This window comes from Pyrgilauda ruficollis, unplaced genomic scaffold, assembly GCF_017590135.1.
Source record: "Pyrgilauda ruficollis isolate IOZ18807 unplaced genomic scaffold, ASM1759013v1 scaffold60, whole genome shotgun sequence".
Taxonomy (NCBI): domain Eukaryota; kingdom Metazoa; phylum Chordata; class Aves; order Passeriformes; family Passeridae; genus Pyrgilauda; species Pyrgilauda ruficollis.
Genome location: NW_024527711.1, coordinates 2,936,119 through 2,958,253, shown reverse-complemented (window position 1 = coordinate 2,958,253; position 22,135 = coordinate 2,936,119). Strand labels below are relative to the sequence as shown.

Below are 22,135 nucleotides of genomic sequence, written 5' to 3'. Positions count from 1 at the left end.
TTGGGACATCTTCCCAATTGTTTTCCTTTCCAAGGCAACAGGAATTGTTAGTTAGAGTGGGAATTCTTGTCACAAGGGCCCTACCTCTTTCTACATGTGCCCTCACCTTACTACCATGCCCAGAGAAAAATTTAAAAATACAGGAAGCAACAAAGTGCATATACTGCTGCTGGCTTATACAGAAACAGGTGCAAAATTCATGGCAAATAGTCAAAATTCTAATTATGCACAGGATTTGTTTATTTGTTTTCTGAAAGTTGCTTCATTTCTGCATTGTAAATATTTTTCTGACACAGCTCATGGCGACAGTGAAGCATTCTCAGGTGAACCTGTGTCTGTAGCACTTGCAAAGGAAGTTAATTCCTTTACATTTATTCATGGAACCAGAGCTCCCCAATACAATCAGTGGTGAAACATAAGCATGAAATGCACCAGAGAAAACAAACACTCCTACCTATACTAGGAAGCGCAAATTCGATCCATATTTGCATAAAATTTTTTTGGCTTAACATTAAAAGCCTCAAGAAGAACCTGATTTAAACTGCATTGTGGTAATGTTCTTTATTGATTCACCACCAGATGGAGCATCACCCCAGGAACCAGGACCATACTCTGAGAAGAGACCTTTAAGTGAACCACTGATTTAACAATCAGGAATCTGTTTTCTATTTCTACTTCCAGCTGTGGTACAAACCTTCTTGCTGTCTCTGGGTAAAATCTCTGCCTAAAAGTTAGAACTGTAGTCCAAGCCTACCATTTATACAATTTCTAAGTTTCTGAAACTTGGTGGAGTAAGACAGGCTGCCAGGTACCTCTACACTTCAGCTTTTTTTTTTTTTTTTTTTTTTCTCTTCAGGGAGATAGGCAGTGTGCAATAACTGAGGGAATCAGCAGCCTTCAAATTTTAGTATGTTCTTCATGCAGAGTTCATAAAGAACAGACTCTGTAACAACACTTGCAGCCTCTGAAAGTTTCCTGACTGTACTGCAGTTACTCATCAGCCTGACTTTACCTCTCCCTCACCTATCTTGAGATGGGGAACAGAAGGATCAATTACAGAATTTGCCAAAGAACAGACTTAAGGTTGCCCGAAGACAATGGAGAAAAACACATGTTCTTTCAGACTATTTTTGGTAGGTTTCTCCAATACTTGGGTTAAACCACACTTTTATTGTTGAAAAATTTAGGCACTGGAGCACTTAAGGCATGTTTCACAAAAGTATATATTAAAAGGTGAAAAGGTTTTAGAAAATATTAAACTCTTCTTTAAATTCTTTTGCAATGATTATAACTCTATAGCTCTGTATCTTCCAGAAGACACACAATAATTTTAATCTTTCTTTTTTTTTAGTCTAGAACTAGGCAACTGTAGAAAGAAAACACCCTAATGAAATAAATACATAAGTTTTATATCCACTTGAGCTTTATCAGTCTGACTGTTGACAGAGACTTTTTCCCCCCTGTTGTGTATTTTCAAGATATTATTAGCTCTACATGCAGATGGGGCTGACTGTTGTAAAGGAGAATTTTTTCTCCCCTTGGTTACAGCTTTACTTACACAAGTCCTTCCCTTCATTAACACTGTTCATCCGATTTCAGCTCCATCCAGGTTTCTCAGGGCAAAGCTCCTGGAACATTTGTCTGCATTTTACTAGGCCCGTCTTCAGCACATTCCTAAGTTAAAACAGAAGTTAAAGCTGATCCTAACTTTGTTAGGCGTCTTTCCAGTCAAGCACCACCCTTCCTTTCCTTCCTCTCAAACAGAGCAGCTCATTTGTCAGAATGTACTACTTATGTCCCAAAACAACATCCATGGCTGAGAAATCCCTACTGCTTTTGTATCCCAATTCACTCTCAACCCCAGCCATGGGAAAACACAGGAGACAGTCCAATGCCATGCTATTGCAAAGCATTTGCAAAGGCTAAGTGGCACAAGCCTCCAACCCAATCATTCTTAGTACAGCTAATTCAATCAAAGCTGTTTCCTGGAGGCTGCAGGAAGCCTGAGCACTCCCACTGCCTTTCTGGAGTGCTCTCCCAACACCCCAGCCCCATAACTTTTCAGACTCTGCCAACCCCTCATACTTTCCAGAGAATGATCTATGAGGTCTGTGGATCACTGCTGTTGTGCAAACACTGGCTCATACTATGCAAGCAGTTCTGTAGATGCAGGAAGTTAAACACTTTCCCCAAGCTCCAGTCTCACCTGTCTCCCTCTTCAGCTGATCTGTGTTCAATTCTGGAAGAATTTTGGTCTCCTCCCTCCAGTACTCAGGCTTCTACATGGTTCTGCCCAATTCTGGTTTTACACTTGGCTTCCTGACCATGTCCTCTTCACCAGACACTCATGGGCACAAGAAAGGCTATACTGGCCATTTGGCTTGTGCAGAAAAAAAAGGTCCAAAATCCAGCTCAATTAAACACTAGTTTTGGACAGACCTGTGATACTACTGCACTTCCCCAGCAGTAAGATCAAGGATTTAAAAGAGGAAAAAAGAAAAAGGAAAATATTACAGATTAAAATTTGTAAACTGCTTGTCAGTCAGTTGTTCTGGGCTTCATTTTTTCAAGCTCCCAAAGACACAAACCAAAACTAGTTTAGTCATATTACTTCCAACTGAACAGGTAGTTTATCTAACCAGAGCATTTACAAGCTTTCCAAACTATAACAAACAGAAAAAAAGCAATATCCTGAAAGATAAAAAGTCAGATATGCACTTAAGAAGTCAGCAACAGACAGGACTACTTAATGTACTGATCAGAAAGACACAATAATACTGACAATGACAGTGTACTTGTATTTACATCATAACTCCAAACATTCTTCTCCAGTAACATGTTATGTTGAAGGATAAGGGCAGGGAAAGGGAAAAAAAGCGTGTAAATAGTTCAGCCTCAATAAATGTTATTTACTTTCTTCCTCATTCAGGTGCACACAGCTACTGAGCAATGTCCTGAATCACTTTCTTAACACAGACCATGAGCATTTCAGCTACCTACTGAGAAGATACACGCAAGTGTTTTGAACACAGATTATCACTGCTAATAATTTCTGCCATCTTATCTAGTCCCCCTTTCATTTTTATTAACTGTACACACATTTTAAACTTATATGAAATATTATTGAATTTAGAATTCATTATTCCTAAGGCAAGTGAAAACATTGAGGAGGCTATTTGGGAATACTGACAATAAAGGCAATTAAAATATATTTCCAAAAACTGTCTTTTAGATAAATGCAGTAAGTAGACAGAATTCAAACAACAGAACAATGTGATCCACAAAACAAAGCCATTAATGTTTTTTCCCCCTATTCATTAACAAATATGGTGAGAAGCAAATTCCAATTTGAGATTACTAAAAATTAAATCAATTTCAATCTGCAACTAACTTAAAGAATGAGTTCAAAATATTTTTAGAAATTAACAATTATTTACATTATATTCTTAAGAGTAGCATTTCCTTTGTGTAGTCCCTGAATAAAAACTTCATTAGGTTTTTGAAAGGCACAAAATACAACTGCAAGCATAAATATACCAAATTTCTAGTAAGTTGACATACATTCATGTGTTAAGTCTAACAAAGAAATTTTCTAGGCCATAAGTGAAATAATGTGGGAAATAATTAAAAGGGACAATTCAGAAAACTTTACAAAAATACTTCTTTTTATTAAAAGCAGCAATTTCAAGCAGAACAATACACAGAATGTAAACATCACTAAGTCCAGCTCCAGCCTGCCGAACCTTCGAGAAAGTCTACACTAAATGCATCTACTGTACTAGCATGTTAACAGACTATATTATAATTTGAAAATATATTTTCTTCTATGAATTAAGAAAAAGTACTTTATCGTAATCTGTCCCAGCGCCAGATACTGGCATCATCACACACAGCTATAAGGATACTGCTATCCCTGCTAAAACTGGTCTGTCGGATGGCAGCAACACACTTGGGGTGAGTAAGAGTCGTACACCTAGAAAGAAAAGAAAATTATTGAACTGCAATGTTAAATCTTCCTACTACCTTATGGAGCACTGTTTCAGTAATCCCTTATTTATGTGACCTAGGAGGAATTGAAGGCAACAGGATTATGGCCTTCATGGTGTATTTTGTATTCCAGATGAGGACTTGGGAAAGCAGTTTCCTGTTCATCCACAGTTGTTTCTCATCCACCCAATTTTGATTGAAGCAAAGATTGAAAGCTTATTGAATTACATTACTTAGGATGTCATAATCAGTGTTATTTCACAGGGTTAGGAATGAAAAATCAGAATCATGTGATTAAAGACTGTAGCACTTCCAGGAATTTCATACAGTAATGTATTTATATATACATATTTACATGGATTATATATAAATATGTCGAGATACGTATAATATATAGGGTATATAAAAATAAAATGCATTAAGTATTTATAATATACAGTGTATATCCATTTTACGTATATGTATATTATAATACACAGTGTATATCCAGTATATGATATACAGTGTATATCCATTTTATATACAATATTTTTTGTGAGTGGGTTTGTTTGTGGCCTTTTTTTGTGTTCAGGGTTTTTTTGCATTTGTATGTTTACACACATACATATGTACCTATATGTATCTAAGAGACATCTGTGAAATTGCCTGGCAGCACAGGTGAGGAAGGGGAAAGCCATAGTGTTTTCTCCACACTGTGCTCATAGCTCACATTTACACTCTCCTTTTTTACTCCAGTCCTGTCACCTATCTAACCTTTGTCATGTGCTACACCCACCTAGTACATCTTCTCCTAATGGCTTTGCAAAATTTCTGCCCAATTAGCGAAAACTCTGTGAGAAATAAATTGCCTTTTACTATATCTACACATGGTAACCAGCATAATCCAACTGGGACCTGTTGGCATTATTATAATATAAATTATAAATCAGTGAGATATAATAAACATTGACCTTCAGGAGCTCACAATGTTTATTTCCCTACTAGTTATAATGGAAAGTAAGTAGTACTGTAAAGAATTTCTCTATAATCAGAAAGGAAAAAGAAGTACCCCCACTCCCTGTCTTAGCAAAAACAAAATAAAGTACTCACTTGGCTTTATGTGGGTCCTCTATTTCTAAATCCCAAACATAAAGTTTGCCAACCTGATTGCCCAGAGCAAGCATCTTAAAAAGAAAGCAGAGGATAAAGAGGTTTAAAATACTCCCTCAAAGAATAAAATCAGAATTTTATAAAGGCTCTAGAGCTGATAAACTGTGTGGGAACACTGAAACATGAATGACTTAATGAGTTTGTTGGAGGAGTCAGAAAGGCTCTAGAATTTGCCTGCTTTCTTCCATTTCATCAATCTCTGCAGACAGGGGGTGAAGACATCAGGAAACTTATTTCTGGTGGAAAATTATTATTTATTTTGTGGAATTTTTTCCCACAGGCAGAACCCAGAATGAAAAATCTGGAGCTCCTGCAGGTTCATATAAAGTCCCTTATAGCAACTGTTCTGTTTCTCAAATATCACATGAACCAAGACCCTTCCTGTACCCATAAACATGTAATCAGTGAAAAGCTACACACCTTCAAATACAGCAAAGTCAGACACGTACCTTTTGCCAGAAATCCATTGAAAATCTCATGTACCATATGTCACACTGGCTATAATCAAATCTCCCAAGAATGGTCACGTTTGACTCACTGGGCTTGATTTTATCTATATCATCTTCCATCTTGCCAGGCTTCCAGCAAACAATGGCATTTTCACAAGACTGGAGTGAAACAATGAAAAGAAAAACTACCTGTAATTTATACTGCAGAATCAGTCCAACTAGAAGCAAACATTTCATTTCACATCTTCCCCCATGACACTATGAAAAGCAGAACTGAAAATCTCACCTCTGCCCTTAGATCACGGCCACATCACCAACAATAATCACAGTCCATCGCTGGCAACCGGATGCCCTCACAGCTTTGCCAGGTAATGGGACTGCAGGAGCCCTCCCTCACCCGCTTCAGATGAAGTCACCCAGATGTGTTCAAACACAATTTCATAAGCAGCTTCAACTTACATTGGTTTGAGGATTGTTTACCCAATCCTTTTGACTAACAGGACAGTCCATCACCAATTGCTGGCATCAAGACTGTTGACTGCCTGCTTTAATATCTGCAAGCCAATGTTACTAGTGGACACAATACATTAATCAAAGTTACTCCATTATGGTTACTCCTCATCTCACTCTTTAGCAGGATCCCTAAATAGTATCTAGAGGTCCCCTTTCCACATGTTCCGTGCAGATTCTGGTTAGCCAGAAACTCTTTACCTGTAACCGAGTACAGCTGTAGTAAGAATTTTGCTTTTTAAGTATAAGCTGCTTACCGACACATCCTGACACGTAACAAAATTCCCAGCACAGTCCACAAAATTGTTTGACACAAGATAGTAATTTAACCTAAGACCCACACGCTAATAAAATTTCTAAAGTTTAGGACCTTCAGGACCAACAAATAAATGTAATGTAGCTCAAAAAGCTGCAGCATTACCTTGGAAAGAATTAGGTCTCCCAACCACCGTACACAGTCAACATAGTTTCTATGTATGTCTCTTGTAGAAAAGTCAGGAAAGTGAATTTTCTGGGAAACAAAAGGCCTGTGGAGAAAATTGCCGAGTGAGGTTCAGAAAAACAAACACAGAAGCACAAGTGTAATTTTTAATAACCAGTTTTAAAATATTTCAATGTTAAAAGAACAAGCCCTGCTTTTTAACAGTTTTGTAACAAAGTAGACTTTGTATGCAGCTTGTTTTTCTTTTTAATAGTAATAGGAACAGTCCTTGTTTTCATCCTCATTCCTAGTGAAATCACTAAGTTTCCCACGTAAAAGACTGTGCAGAGATAGTGCTGAATAAAACTACTCCTTCAGATGCTGAATACAATGCCTGTCACCAAATACTTCAAGAACTAATTAAAGCTCAGTCTTCCTGATGCTGCTTCTGCGGCATCCAAATTGTTAAATAGAAATGCACACTTAAAAAAAAATAATCATTTTTTAAAAAGCACGCTAAAAAGCATCATTTAATATTTGGTAACATTACCAAAAAAAGCCAGAGTATTTTCACAGCTAGTCTCATTGCTGAACATGTTCACTGTGTTTTAGACTCTTCAATTCTCTCAATGGTTTAACTGGAAGTTAAGATCAAAAAGTTGAAGAACTTCATAAAGGAGAATTTATCTTGTATCTAATTGCTATGTTTACTTGATAATTTACTCATATCTGAGATCAAACCAGAGAATGATGAAAATTAAAGTTACTACTATGTAAACAGCTTTTTCCCCACCCCAAAGTAAAATAATACACAATAATTAACTACTCAATATAAGATTATTTGTCACATTTAATTACACAGATTTGATTGCCCTCTAGAAATTTTGAGATGAGATGATATGAAGACAAGATACTGACATCTTGAAATGCATGAAATACAATCTTTAAGATAATAATTCTAGACATTTTCTAGTCTAGTAAATAAGAAATAATTGAGATATTTAAAAATAAAAAAATTGGGATTTTTTTAATCAATTCAATAAAATTCCAGTGAAGCAAACAACAAAAAGACACACCATCTAGTGAGATTCAACATCCATGTCACTACCCAAAGACTCCCAATAAGGAAAGGAATTAACCTGGACCATTGATAGACAAGGAGACGAAGACTACATACCTGTTGGTTTTGTTTGGATTGTACTCATAAGACTCTTTGATAGCATTAATCATTCTCTTGGAATTGATTCTCCAGAGTTTTAGAGAGTGATCCATCCCACAGGACATGATTTTTTCACCAAGAAGATCGTAATCCTAAGTATATAAAATAATTTTGAGCACTCCCACCCTATGCTGGATTAATCAACTCAGATATTATTCCATCATTTCCACCAAAACAGAATTTTATGCACAGAGCATGCAATACAACTGAGTATTTCAAATAGAAAAACACTAAGAATGTAATCCAGCTTACTGCAAAGCAGCACAGCATCTTAATAATTATATTTAGTGTCTCTCAAGAAAGAGAGACATATTCAACAGCACTGACAGTGAGTGAATCTAGAGCTAGTTCTCCTGCTTCACTGAGTTCCCTAGGAGCAACTTTGGCAGAATTCCAGGGCTACAACATGGGTGAATAATACAGTGTCAGGTTTCCTACAGATGCACCCCTCACCTTTCACAACAGGTCACACAACAGAATGGAAAGAGTTCTTAAGAACAGCATATTAAAAGTTAACTATTCTAGTTGATGTTTGCTGGGTACCAGTGTCTGTTCACAGCCACTGAAAAACAATTTAACTCAAAAAACTTCTTTCCTTCACTACTGTGCCTCTCCAAGTTTATTTGCTTATGCTGCTTTGACTTGATGAGAACTCAAGAACTTCAAAAGTGGGACCATCATGAAATGTTTTTACTCTTTCTAGACCCACTGAGCCCTATTTTGCTCATTCTAGGCTGCACCCTGAGTAAATCAGCCACTGAAACACACAGATCCTGTCTGTAAGAGGTGACCACATCAATCAAACCACCTGACATTTAAAGTTGTCTATCCCCTTAAAACAGTATTTATGCACTTCCAGGTGGTTATTTTTAAGTAGCTATAATATCTAAACAGTGCACAAGAGGACAAAAAGTTGCTTACTAAAAAAAAAAAAAAAAGTTGCTTTGTGAATCTAAATCACTGCCCCATGATCTTCCACTTACTGCACTTAACACCTCATCCCTGTGCCCTTCTACTCCTCCAAATATTGCAACCAGCGTGTCTGTCTGGATGTTCCACAGTCTCAATGCATGATCTATAAAGAACAAATAGAATTACATGCTGCTTTTTATATGTACATTTGAATAATATATTTCAGCTTAATCACTTTGCGTAACAGGTGTTTAGGTCAACATCAAAAAAGCACTTAATTTTTTTTTTTGTTAGAAACAACAGAACTGCATTAACTGAAATTGCTATTATAACTAAGTAACTGCTAAAAGTAATTCTGTAATTGAAAAAGTGTGCCCACCCCCTCCCCTAGGGACAGTTTCTAGCAAAAACATGCTTGGATCTTTAGATCATCCAAAAAGCAAAGGAAAGTCTGATCTCAGACAAATATGCTTTTAGTCAGTCATAAGAACAATTTTATGTATCAAAAAATGCTATAATTCCTTTCTGCCATTCTAACATCAACATTCAGAAAAGTTGTGATTTTCCATTCTTTAACCTTTAGAACATTATTCTTGGTGAACCACAGTCAGTAAGGAAGGGAAAAACTGTTTACATAAAAAATATGTATTCCGAAGTCAATCAGATGAATCCACTTATTTGAATAAAGTTTTAACAATTTCTCATGAAGAACTTCTAGTGTATCTCTTGTTTGGAAATGGGAACCTCTAGTGTGTTTCCCTTTTGGATTCCACAAGTACATTGCATTGAATTACAGCAACACCCAAAATCCCAGAAGGGAATCAGGTGGCCACGCGGTCCCAAATAGTTTCCTCTTTTTTTAATAATCACTCAGCCAAGCAGTTCTAACAGCCCAAATATTCTCCTGGCTCATGTCTTCTCAGTGAAAGCACCTGGTCCAGAGATAGCATATTAAAACTTGTAGTACTATGGCTGATGTCAAAACATTATTACAAAGAGAACCTAAAAAATATACAGAAACTGGATGTTTACAGACCCACAGCACCAACTTGACCATTGCAAGCATCAGAGAGCTTCCCAACTCCTGTTCTCATGTAGCTTCATCAGGAAGTTCAAATATACTGAAGTCAAAACTCCCCTTAAGTGAATGTTTCCAACTAAAAAATTCCTAGAGGCTAGCTCCTTGTGGCAGATCATTCCCTTACTTAACAGAACAGTCAAGATCAGGAAGTTGTGACTGTTAGAACTTTCTGGACAAGCCCATAAGACACTACACCAACAACTTCCTTTACTAAAATGCTTTTTACAGAGTCCAATTAAAGTTCCCAAGCAACAGACAATCCACGTTTTTCCTCATGAACAGGATGGTGAATGCTGTCTACAATGTTAAGAGATCCCCACTAGATGGCAACGTGATTCAACAACTGAAAAATTTAAATTCAACTGTCAGAAAGCAAAGAGCAAACCCAAGGCTCAGGATTTTTCTTACCTAAAAAGCAGCACTACTTACAATCCCTTGACACCATAGCTGGAGTTATGGTTGTAGGCCATGGATTTAGTAAAGTATAAAATATATAGCTATGTAAAAGCATGATTTACTCTCAACTTTCTAAGTGAACTTGTTCAGTGCCATTCACAAAAAAAAAAAAAAAATCAGTAAGGTTTTTGGCCATATTCAAGACCAAACTCCAATCCAAAGTATCTTTATACAAAAACAACATTTTTATACAAAAACAACAGAGGTTTGTCCTCACCTTTGCTTACAGATAAAAGAAGATTTGGATCTCTTGGATGGAATTTCAGTTCATTAATTGCATTTCCATGGCCCACGTAGTGCTGGGATAGAATTCAGAGACCAAGTTACCATTTCCCCTCATGTTTACATGTACTTAGAAGAAAAAAGTGTGATGCCTTACTGAAACACAAGCTGTATCTCAAAGTTCTGAACACTCACCTTTATGCACTGCATTGTAATAGGATTAATTATCCTAATAATACCCCTGGATCCTGCCACAGCCAGAAGAGGATGGCTTGTATTGCTATCATATGTCCATGCACAGGTATAGAAATTTTCATCTGCCTACAATACCTCAAGTTAAGGATCACAGAACAAACAGGAGATTTTTTTTTCTTTTTCTAAACAACATTTCATTTTAAACAAACCTGCGGCTATTTTATCCAAGTGCCCAGGAGTCTCTTCTGAACCCCATAAGAAAAATACAAACATTCAATTATACACCTGCAGATATCAGCAACATCACCTTTTCTACAGTAGCTCACTTCTATTCCATAACAGAAAAGGAAGACCTTCTCTTTCATGGCATCACCTTTGATTGGGAATAATGAATCACGACCGAGTTCACAAGTTAATGACTGGTATATTGCAAATGATCAACACAAATTACTAATGCTTCAGAGAACGAAACACCATTCTTAGGCTTTAAACCCAGTTCCAATTCACAGGGAAACTGAGACCACTGTAAAGCAGGGAAACATTATACAAATATTAGTGTTGGGAAGATTAAACTGATGGAGAACTAGTTTTCAGATATTTTTAATAGAGTCTGGTCCCTGAGTCTACATTTTTAACATTTTTTCAAAAGGAGGGATTCTAGGATGTGGGAAAGAGGCAAGACTTGGACCTAACATAAAGAATGCACCACATGAGCAAAGTATTAAATCACAGACAAAACATTTGCATGGTTTTTCCTCCAAAGCCTCTTGATTTTTCATAAAGAAGAAGCAAACACGCGGGTATTTAACTTAAAAGGATACATCAGCATCCACGTAAGACTGCAACAGACGTATTTCTCCTTGGGAATGACATTCATATAAAGTAACCTGGAGAAAACAAACCAAAAATAAGTAAGTGAGAGAGACTGCTGCTTAGTTGGGACATTTCAAAAGGAAATCACACGCTCCCATCTATTGACTGCCTGGTGGGGAGAGGTAGAGTGCCTTTATGGTTTAGATTTCATCCATCATCCATTTGTTTACCAGGTGAATGGTTTGATAAAAGAATGCCCACCGCAGTTTCAGTAAAGCACCATTCCAGGACTTGTCAGCTGTCCTTTTCAGATATTGAAGACTATTATTTGAATTGCCTTAGTAAGATAAACCCTTGTTAGAATTAATTACTGCAGTTATCTCTAATTTGACTTGGTCTTGTAATGAGTCATTGATACCTTGCTTAAACGTAAGTGTTTCTGGTGACTTGCCAGGCAGAACAAACCTAGAAATAAAACACTTCTTATTTATTCACAACACTTGCATAAAACGCACTTCTCAGGGGTTATTTTCAAGACTGAAATGACATCAAACATTGTTCAGAGGAAGTCTATAAATTCCCTCCACACAGACCATGAATTTAGCTACTGAGCTGGCTGGCATAAGCCAGCCACTGTTGCAGGCAGTTCTCATCCTGTATATATATATGCGTACAGTACTTTTAGATAACAATATTTATGAAGAGTAACTTTATTGAGAAGATACATTTGTACACCTCCTTTCCTTATCCCATATGCATATTACTGTAGGACTTTTTTCTTTACTACATAGCTTAATCACCAAATAGCTAAGATGACTTCATAGAACAATCCAAAGGATGCAGCTCTCCCAGATAACAGATGCTACATATCTTAGAAATACATCTGTTTATATTAAGTATTGCGTGTCCATACCAAACACAGGTAAAGGGATTGCTTGAAAACAGGAATGCATGCAGAACCACACAGAAGGGCGTATGATGAAAAACGGATTACTCACTCTGTTGCTGCCTACTGTGGCAAAAACAAGAGGATCACCTTCTTTACTGTGCCAGTTAAACTGGACTCCAAACAGAGGCTGGCCATGGTCCTCCTATACATGTAAAGCAAGTTTAGAGATAAAAAATCCAACCAAACCCATAGGTATATCATTGCTGTGAAATTCAACAGTTTCACTGACAAGTTTCCCTCCTCAAACTAATGGATTCACAGCCAGTATAATTTTAGACAGTGAACAGTTAACAATCATAGTTTTGTAACACCACATTTTAACTTGGCTGTCTTAAAGGGAGGTTAAAGGAATATTCTGACAAACACACCCCTCCCTTTTCTTTCTCCACCAACCTTTGAAAAAGTAAATGGGAAGAACTGTTGTCTCAGTTATGCCTAGAAGCTGGCAGAACTCCCAAGTTGTATTTCCAGCTCTAGTATTTTGGTTTACAATTTTCAGTAAGGCAACCTCTGCACCTAAGGTCATATTTCTACACATTTTCTATCCCAATTACTTATACACAAGGGATAAGTAACTTCACAGGGAAGGAGAGAGAAGAATTATATTGGTATAAGGGTGGAGAAGCATCACATTTAACTATTACATTACAATTAGGTCTTGTAACTTTGTCACAGACACAAGGAACTCTCTCCAGTGTGTCACAATACTGCTACAAAGTTCATGTCTACAAAATGTTTTCAGACTGCCTTTACAAATAGTTACCAGAGAAATGCCAAGTATTATTTTTATACAACTTACATCAGTTCGAGAGAAAAAAAACGAGGTATGTTTATGAATTGTGATGAATATGGTGGTGCTTGTTAATAATTGATAACAGTATTTTGGCCTGTCCTGACAGGATGTTTTCAGCAAGAATAATGTTCATTAAAGTGCCTCCCCACAGGGGACTGTCTGGGACAGTGCAGGCAGGAAGGAAGTGTCTCATGATGGCTGTTCAGCAGCCTTCAAATGGCAGCACTTCAGAGACAACACGAGAAGTACCAGCCCTGGCAGCTCTGGCCTATCCAAAACCAAAGAATAAATTCAAGGAGGGGGTGTGAGTAGGGAGTCTAACATTCCTTAGAAAAACAAAAGTAAAGGAAGTCTGGAAAAATTTTAAATAGCATTATTTACTGAGAAAGGCAGTATCTGTTATTAACAGAAATAAGTAGAAGAGCTAGAAAGAGAAAGCAGAAAATCTTTCAGAGATTAAGGCCCTCCTGCAGTTCTTAAGAGAGGTAACAACTTTCAAAGCTCAATACAGATTAAAAAGAATTGTGCAAAGCTTAACTCAAAGCATTACCCATCATAACACAAAAGCACAAACTAATGGCTATATGAGATGAGGGATATAGGATATTAAGAAAGGGAAAAGTAGCAGGGGTCTTAGTAACCCCAGGACAGAAGGAAAAAGCAGGTATTCAGTATTTGTAAAGTGTTAGAGTAGAACTAGAAATGAAGAATGAGGAAAACCATAAGCCATAATATTGCATACACATGGCTTTTTGTGTGCAATACATTTATTAATTTTACTTTTCAGCAATAAATTTATTAATTTTACTTGGCAGCCTTAAATTTTGACTGTATTTAAGTCTTGTTTGTGAGAGATCAAATTGAAAATGCTTAATAAAGTTTTTTCACTAATAATAACTTGGTTTCAAATTTCTACTTGAAGGAGTTCCTGCTGCTGAAGAGTGAGTGCTTCTGACATATCACATGAAGATAATACAGGTAAAATGCATGGGTTCCCAGGGCTTTATTACAGACATATATTAGCAGGTTTTGCATTTGTTTTTCTGGAACAAGCTTGTTCTCTGTTATATGCCCTGCTTCTGATAAATTTAACAAAATACAGAAAGTGAAAAGCAGTATGTTTTTTGCCCTCAAGATAGGATATTTTTCCAGTTGCAATAAGTTTCTGATTTTCTAGGTAGGACCCAGATTTTATATAAGTTGCAATAAGTTTCTTATTTTCTAGGTAGGACCCAGAGTAAGGTGATAAGTAGAGATACATCACACAGTGCTATACTGTTTCCATATTTTTTTATTTGAGTACCTACCTAAAGTATTTTGCAAGCCTTTGCAAAGAAAATCTATTTCCCTGGAAAAAATTACTCTGCAAGACAAATGTCTTTAGTCTACTTACTTGACCCACACTACATTTCTCACACCAAGTGCTACACTCTCCAGGAGCCTGGCTGTATATATTGCAGTTTTGCTGGCGTTTAATGGATGAAGCAGCCAAGCAGAGGCTCTTGCAGGAAGATACCAGGGTATCTGCAGAAGCTCTGCTCCTATTTAAACTCCCAACATCCCCGGTGGTCAGAGACAGCACACAGCTATTTCGAAAATACTTGTCTGCTCTAATTTTTGACCCAAGTGCTAAACAATGAAGGAGGTTTTACAAAACATTGTACTTCTAGGTGCCGTACAGGATGGCTATGCTCAGATGCCAAGTATGTGACACAAATCTGACACTGGTTTGTACAGACAGAAGTGACCCAGATACTCGTCCAAAAGTAAAATTGTGAAATGCCATCTTGTCTCTGCTATGAATAAAGGGCACAAAATCCAAAGTACCCAGGTTCTTCATGCACTAGAGAAAGAAGGCAGAGAAGAAAACAGACCTATTGCTACAGAAGCAAATAAATAAACAATCACTGGCGAGTTCCACCCTTACTCACTAAACACCAACTTGGGTTCAATCAAAAAGTAAGATCAGACCTGGTTTTAGACAGAAAGCAGTGAAATCATTATGATGGCAAAAATAATCACCTGCATGAATGCCTTTTAATCTGTGTCACCCACACTGCCAGCGGGGAACCAACAACCCACATGTGCATTTCCAGTTCCCAGAAGTGGAAGTAAGCCATTGTGGGCAGAGGGTTTAGTTACATTTAGTTGCCATTACACGCCAACAAGCTAGAATTCTGCATGGCATTGCATACTGTTCCCAGGTCAGGGGACAGCAAGTAGAAGCTGAGACAATACAGGGCTGCTTACAACTTAAGCACACACCCTAAGCAGAAGTAAAGGGTAGGGAAAATAATTGCCTTGCTTTAAAGGGGGCACAACAAAGCAAAATATACACAGTTTTCTGTCGAAAGATCTATCAGCAAAATATATATGTATATATGAGGATGTGCAACTGTGCTAGCTGTGTTAGCTGTATATGCTCATTTACAAACTCTATTTCCATTCAGCCCACAGAAAGCAAAGATTTTTCAGTACATCTTACAAGTAACTTACTACTCCATAAAGAAAAAAGGAAGCTTTTTATTTCCTGACATTTTCCAAGTTGTATTTTTGTTTTTCCGACACTTAAATTTCATTCAAAATAACTCCCAAAGTAGTGTTTAGAACACATATTTAGCAAGCACTGAGTTCTTCAGGCTGAGTCATAATCGTTTAACACTCAAAGCAGACAGTAATGGTCATATTTGTTTCCCCAAGGAAAAAGCTAAAAAACAAAATAAGAGGGGAAAACCAAAAGTACGAAAGTGGAAAAACACGTAATTTATACACCCTAAAGAATATTAATTTCTATGATCTTTTAATCATGGAGACCCTTTATTAACTTCAATACCGGCATCTTAAAGCATAGTTCCAAGACATATAAACTAGGGGATATATTACATGGTACTCAGAGTCACAAGTGTCTTTCTAAACCCACATACAACATTCAATCATTAGAGTTTTCTCCAGAGTATCTGCAAAGTTAGTATGGAAGAAAGGGAAAAGGAAAAGAAGAGAGGCTTCCTCAATCATGAAGTAAAAAAACCAAATTTGGCTGCTACTTAGGTCTTCGTCTTAACATGCACATTTCTTATTATTACCTTTAATTTCAGACCAAAGAGGAATGGGGAAAAAGCTAATAAAAATACCCCACTTAATTGAAATGCTACATTTACTCCCTCACAGCTTGATTCCACTTGCACAGGAATCTGTTCCCAGCCCTGATCCAAATCCAAGGAAGTCAGGGATTACTTAGTTTCATAGCTTGGTCTTCTGGATCACCCTACAGGGGGGTCTGGATTGACATTGGGGTGAGGGAATGTTTTGTTTTCCCAGAAGACACTTGGAAAGTACTAACCCTTTTTGTCTGCAGACTGAAAACAAGTATGAGTAACAAAGCTCAGAACTCGTTAAAAGTTTGGGTGTCCAAAGACCCGTGTCTGTTTGAAGCATAACTTGAAGGTGCAAATAGCACCATCCGTGGGGGCGATTCACACGAATCACAGGAACTGCTGCCTACCTTGGTGAAATGAAACAACTTCCCTCCTCCTACACCCTCAAAGGCCTGGAGGCAATTTTTATACTTCAAGAACACAATAAGATCAATTTGTTTCCCAGATACTTTTGTCAGTGTAACTTTGTATCACAATTTCTCCACTGGCAAAGCTCCTTTAGAAGGTTTCCATACTCCAAACCTTTTATCCCCTCCCACTCAGGTACCCCAGTGTTTCACTAGGGCAGCCTGAAGACAAAGTTCAGAGAAGGAGCCACATCAGCACAGCTCCACAGTTAAGCATGGGGGGAATGAAAAAATACTCTTAGAGCAATTCTGCAGAAAATATCCACTGCTGAGCTACACATATCCTCACACTTTGCTGTAACTCCCATCTTGCCACATAAATATCTCACACAAGTCTGAGGAATGAAAAAAAGAAGAACATCCTGACAGAGTAAAATAGTCATGAATGAGAAAACTCGTTCAGTCCACCACAGTCTGTCACCAGTGCAAAGGAAACAGCACTATGGTAAAACAGCAGAACAGGGAGTAAAGACCATGAATCCACATCTCTTAAAACCATCAGGCATTACAGGGGAAGATACGTACTGCTTGAATCAGGTGCTAACACATGGTCCCAACACTCACAAGAAATTAACCAAATTGCACTACACAGTAGTTATGATACTGCCAGAGGACAGAAAATACCTCATCTGGTTAAGTGTGAGGAAAAAGTTACTCTAACATTGTTGGGTTGATTTGTTCAGAGTTTTTTTCAACACACAGAGAAACCTGTGCAGGTTCTGTGCTTTGCATGGAATTGTCACAGGTTTTGTTTTAGTTCAATTTGTTTATCTGACTTCTTATATAAATATCTAGCATCTACAGCTTCAATGAAATACATAATCATAGCATCACACAAAACTTTGCAAACTGTACAAGGTTAATTGCAGCACTATATACTGTTTCCTATTTCTTAGTATCCTTTTTCTTCAAAACTTTGGCTATTCCAAGCAAGAAAGGTAACTGCTTCAAACCAGCAGGGAGCATAATTGCTTAAAGATATTTAAAATTATCTAGCTTGATGCTGTCTCACAGCCAACATTAACACTGCTGCCAGTAAGTGATGCCCAGCATTCCCCGAAGCTCACACATACATACCTTTAGGCTATTTACACATTTGAAGGAATATTTGCACTTCTTCGACTTCCATTTTCCTTTCCCCCAGCTTTTTCTGCCTGGAGCATTAGGAGTGTTTGTTGGCGTATCAGGGCGCTCGGTGTTAGTACCGCTTTCAATACTAACAGCATCATCCTGAAAACATTCCAAATTATATAGAATGTCACAGAGAGATCGTAACTGCTGTATAAATTCAACTAATCTTGCAGCACTTGGCCTTTTCACTTTTTGTCGTTCATAAGAACAGATCTCCCAGAACTTGGTGTTATTTAGATTCATGTCTTTAAATCTAATGCCAGCATAATAGCATTCCCCTCTAGAAACAGAACATGAATCACATGAGGACTAATCCAAGAGGGAGAGATATGAACTGTGATCTAGTGACGTTTCTCCAGAATATTGGTAACTGCTCTTGAGAAAATGTCTAGAGATAAAGCAGCTGCTTCCCCTAGAAAACATCTTTGATCCAGATGAAATGAGTACTTCTGAACTACTGAAGAAGAGTTGTTTGTGTAAAAACATGAGGCTTGACCTTACCAAGAACCGAGCCATTCTGAGCCTTCTCTACACCCTCAGCAGCACCACTCACAGCACGGTTCTGCAGCGGGTCAGCAGCAACATCAGAAGACAAAGTCCCTCCTCTCCCTCCCGCTCTTTCCCACAGACACTTACTTGTTTCCACTAAAAGCTAACTTCTGATCAGCTAACTAATCCAACTGGCCCTCCAAACACCAGCATAAGATAAGAATGGGGAAAATTGAGAAAAAAAGGGATACACAAAACACCCCATCCAGCCACTGAGAGATTTTACATCAGCTTTGGACAATCAGCAGAAACTACAATTTCCTGTGTGGTCTGACTGCAGGGCACTGTTTAAAAGGACATTTCCCTGCATCACCCGTCACAGAGCACTTCACCTTCACCTGCCAACTCCATGCTTCCGTATGAGTGCGTTCAGCTAGTTAAAAATCAACTTTTCCCAATTTTTCTGGCAAGATATTCCATTCATTTTCCAGACTAGTGGGAGGAAAACAACTCATCCCAAGCCAGGTAAATTCTGGAGCTGAACTAAGGGAGACAGAAGCAGATAACAGCCTGTCACTGCAGGAGATTCAGGAAGCTGCATTAGGAACTGCACTAGGAATATGGAATGAGGTCAACTACAAACATTAATACACCAATTTCCACCAAGCATTCATTCTTTGTGCCAGTTTCATGTCTGTATTATCAGAAGGCTGAACAGGTGTACTAGTCTTCGCCCAACAACTCTGAAAAACAGGACATTCAGAGGACAAAAAGGAGGAAAGATACCACACAACCCTGTAAGTGTACTGCCCAAATCTGGAGTCATTCCCTTCACACTGAACCCCTAAAAGAGCCAACCCTACATAAATATTCATAACCAAATTTAACAATTTTTAAGTTTTCCTGTTTCTTCTCCTTTACCCTAAAAACACTTCAGAGTTTGCCAAATTCTCATCTTTCAAGTGCACTTGCCAGAATTTTAATACTTGACAAGACTGAGGTTTTCTCTGGACTAGACAGATACAGCCAACGTGAGAACACCGGGCAGCTGGTGTGGTGCAACTTCACCAGGTATCTGCAACCACCACATAACCTTCACAACAAACCTGCACACAGGACACCTGCAGAGCAAAATAAACCCTTTCTCCAAATCAACACCATTATGTCAATTTTTAAACAGACTCCCCCATCTTGCAGGAGTAGTGGAGTCCAGTAACAAACTCTTGAAAAAGGAATCCCTTCACCACTGAGGCAACCAACAGAGATTCAGGGAACTGTAAAATCATAATGGTTTGTGACGGAAGGGACCTTAAAGATCGTCTAAGCCACTGCCATGGGCAGGGATACCTTTCACTAGACCAAGCTGTGTAGAGCCACATCCAGCTTGGCTTTAAACACCTCCAGGGATGGGGCAACCTATTCCATGCTCAGTGATAGCCTAATACTGACAACAAATTAAGCCTGAACGCCTGTCACCAAATTACACTTGGAGCCACAAATGCTGCTGAGCTATGAAAAAAAAAACCCCAAGAGCAGCAGTGTGGAACATCTCAAACCTGCCTGTCTCCTCACAGGCACCACTTCCAAAGGTTGTGGAGGATGTGGTCCTTGCTGGATAAGTGCAGAAAGAAACTTCCACACACTACAAAACACACACACAGTAACTACACAACCCCTCTCCACACCAGCAGCTACATAAAGTGCGTGCTCAATACCTCAGGTTAAGTTTACCTTTCAGGTATAAAGTTATTCTACATCACTCACATTACCTTTGCTCTGAACACTAGAATTTCACCTAACCTAGAGATTACAGACCCCATCCTTGCTGCCTTCTGCTCATAGTAGCCTACGAGCACATCTCCTACTTCTCATTCACCAAAAGGCTGCACACATAAACTTGTGCTGCTGCATGTTACTCTACAACGTGACAGTGAAGACACACAATGCAAAACTGCAAGAAAGATGGAAAATGCTGCTGGTTCGCACGGAATTTTTTTTTTTTTTAAAAAGTCTGGCGGTTTGAAGCAGAGTTTGAGACAGAGCCCGCTCGCAGTTTGGGCCTCAAATCCACCTTCACCCACGTGGAGGCAAAGCGGGACTCTCTCCCCCAGACCCTCTCCCAGCGGGGCCTCCCTCCGGCGGCCACCGAGCCGAGACGGCTGGGCTGAGACCCTCTTCTCCCCCTCCCCCCTCATCCCGCCTCCCGTCCGGGGCACACGGGTTCCCGGTGGGCGATGTCCCCTCACGGCGGCTCCCGCCGGGCCGGGTGGGGGCGGCCCCTCCTCCCTCCGCGCTCCCGCCCGCCCCCGGCGCGAGGCCCCGCGCCCGCCGCGCGCGCGCGCTCCCCCCACACCAGCCCCCCACCCGTGCCGCCTCCCCCTCGCCTCACGTTCTCGTCGCCGGACAGGTCCCCGGGGTTACTGTTCTCGTCGCTGCTCAGCTTCTGCTTCTTCGCCGGCATCTCTCCCGCCGGTGCCGCCGCCGCCGGGGCTTCTCCCCGCTCAGACATCTTTCCCGCCCCCCACCCACAGCCACGCAGCCGCAAAGCGCGGACGGGAGGCCAGAACGGCTGTGCCGTAAAGCGGCCGCGCTGCCTGTGCCGGGGCGGCCGGGCCGGCGGAGCAGCGCCTTTCCCGCCGCTGGAAAAGCGGCCTGCCCGCTCCTGGAAAAGTGCCCTGCCCGCTCCTGGAAAAGCGCCCTGCCCGCCGCCCCGGGGCCTCAGCGGGCGGCGGGGACCCCGCTTGTCTCGGGGGGCGCGGCCGAGAATCCGCCCGCGTGTCACAGCGCGGTGGCCTTTGCCTTGCTGTAGCCCGAGCACGCGTGTGGTGGAGAAACAAACAGCCCCTTTCGCCGCGGGTGTGAGCGACATCTCTGCCCATCTTTTCTTGCGCCCAAAGAGGAGTTTGAGAGTTTGCTGGGGCTTGTTTTTTTTTTTTTTTTTTTTTTTTGGTGTTCTCTTACTCCACAAAAATCCTTCAGTCTGCAAATAGCGTTTCCGCATAAGAAAGACAGGCTCTTCTCTGCTTCCTTCTTCTGTAATCTCCGGCAAGCTCCTTCTGCAGCTATAAATCAAACAATTCACTTGCAGGTTTTTGTTTGTTCATTTATTTATTCGGAAACCACAGGTCCCAGAGTCATAAAAATTAAGAAAAGTCAAAAAATTAAAAAAAAAAAAAAAAAAAAAAAAAAAAAAAAAAAAAAAAAAAAAAAAAAGGAAAAAACCCCCAACTTCTAACAAGGGGGAAAAGTAATCTGCCCACAGGCACAGCATCTTATCTGCTATTCTTGTAGAGGCAGAAACAAGTCTTTTCTCCCTGAGGGAGACATTCCAGTCTCAAAAAAGCTTTGAGGACAGTGACGGAAGTGAGCGGTGCCTTGTATATGAAACTTAATCTTACATGAACTTCGGAGATAAAGAGGAAGATATATACTTCAAATGGTGTGTGTTATGTAGTGTTTTTAGCAATAAACAGTCTGAGTTCTGCAGAACTGTAGGCTTCAATGAAGCATTACACAACATACAGCAAAAGGTGGTAGTTTGCAGGTAAAAGCCCTGCGTAGGTCTGTGCTGTAAGATTGAGGTTTTGTTGGAAGTGTTTGTGGGAAAATATACAGGCTTGTTTCTAAAATACAGCAGGATTTTTTTAGACTGGTGTCTTGTAATTAAGACTAAATCACGACTGCGCTGCAGATTTGTTGAAAGAAGGGCAGGCACAAAGTTTTCAGCAGAGAGAATTTTGGACTTCTCCCTGTGGGTGCCCTAGAGCTGCTGGGGAGAAGACAGCTCCCCTTTGTCC

The 22,135-nt window shown here is 39.5% G+C and overlaps 1 protein-coding gene across 1 annotated transcript; it reads right to left on the bottom strand.

The window, feature by feature from the left end:
- Nucleotides 1-3,644: 3,644 nt before the first annotated feature.
- EED (embryonic ectoderm development) lies at nucleotides 3,645-21,217 on the bottom strand. The gene is made up of 12 exons (XM_041483691.1): nucleotides 20,728-21,217; nucleotides 17,796-17,948; nucleotides 12,413-12,505; nucleotides 11,423-11,488; nucleotides 10,602-10,727; nucleotides 10,402-10,483; nucleotides 8,719-8,810; nucleotides 7,694-7,827; nucleotides 6,517-6,622; nucleotides 5,586-5,744; nucleotides 5,077-5,150; nucleotides 3,645-3,973 (listed from the first exon to the last, which is right to left on the bottom strand). The coding sequence occupies exons 1-12, from the start codon at nucleotides 21,205-21,207 to the stop codon at nucleotides 3,847-3,849; spliced, it is 1,692 nt and encodes a 563-aa protein (XP_041339625.1). The 5' UTR covers nucleotides 21,208-21,217; the 3' UTR covers nucleotides 3,645-3,846.
- Nucleotides 21,218-22,135: the final 918 nt, after the last annotated feature.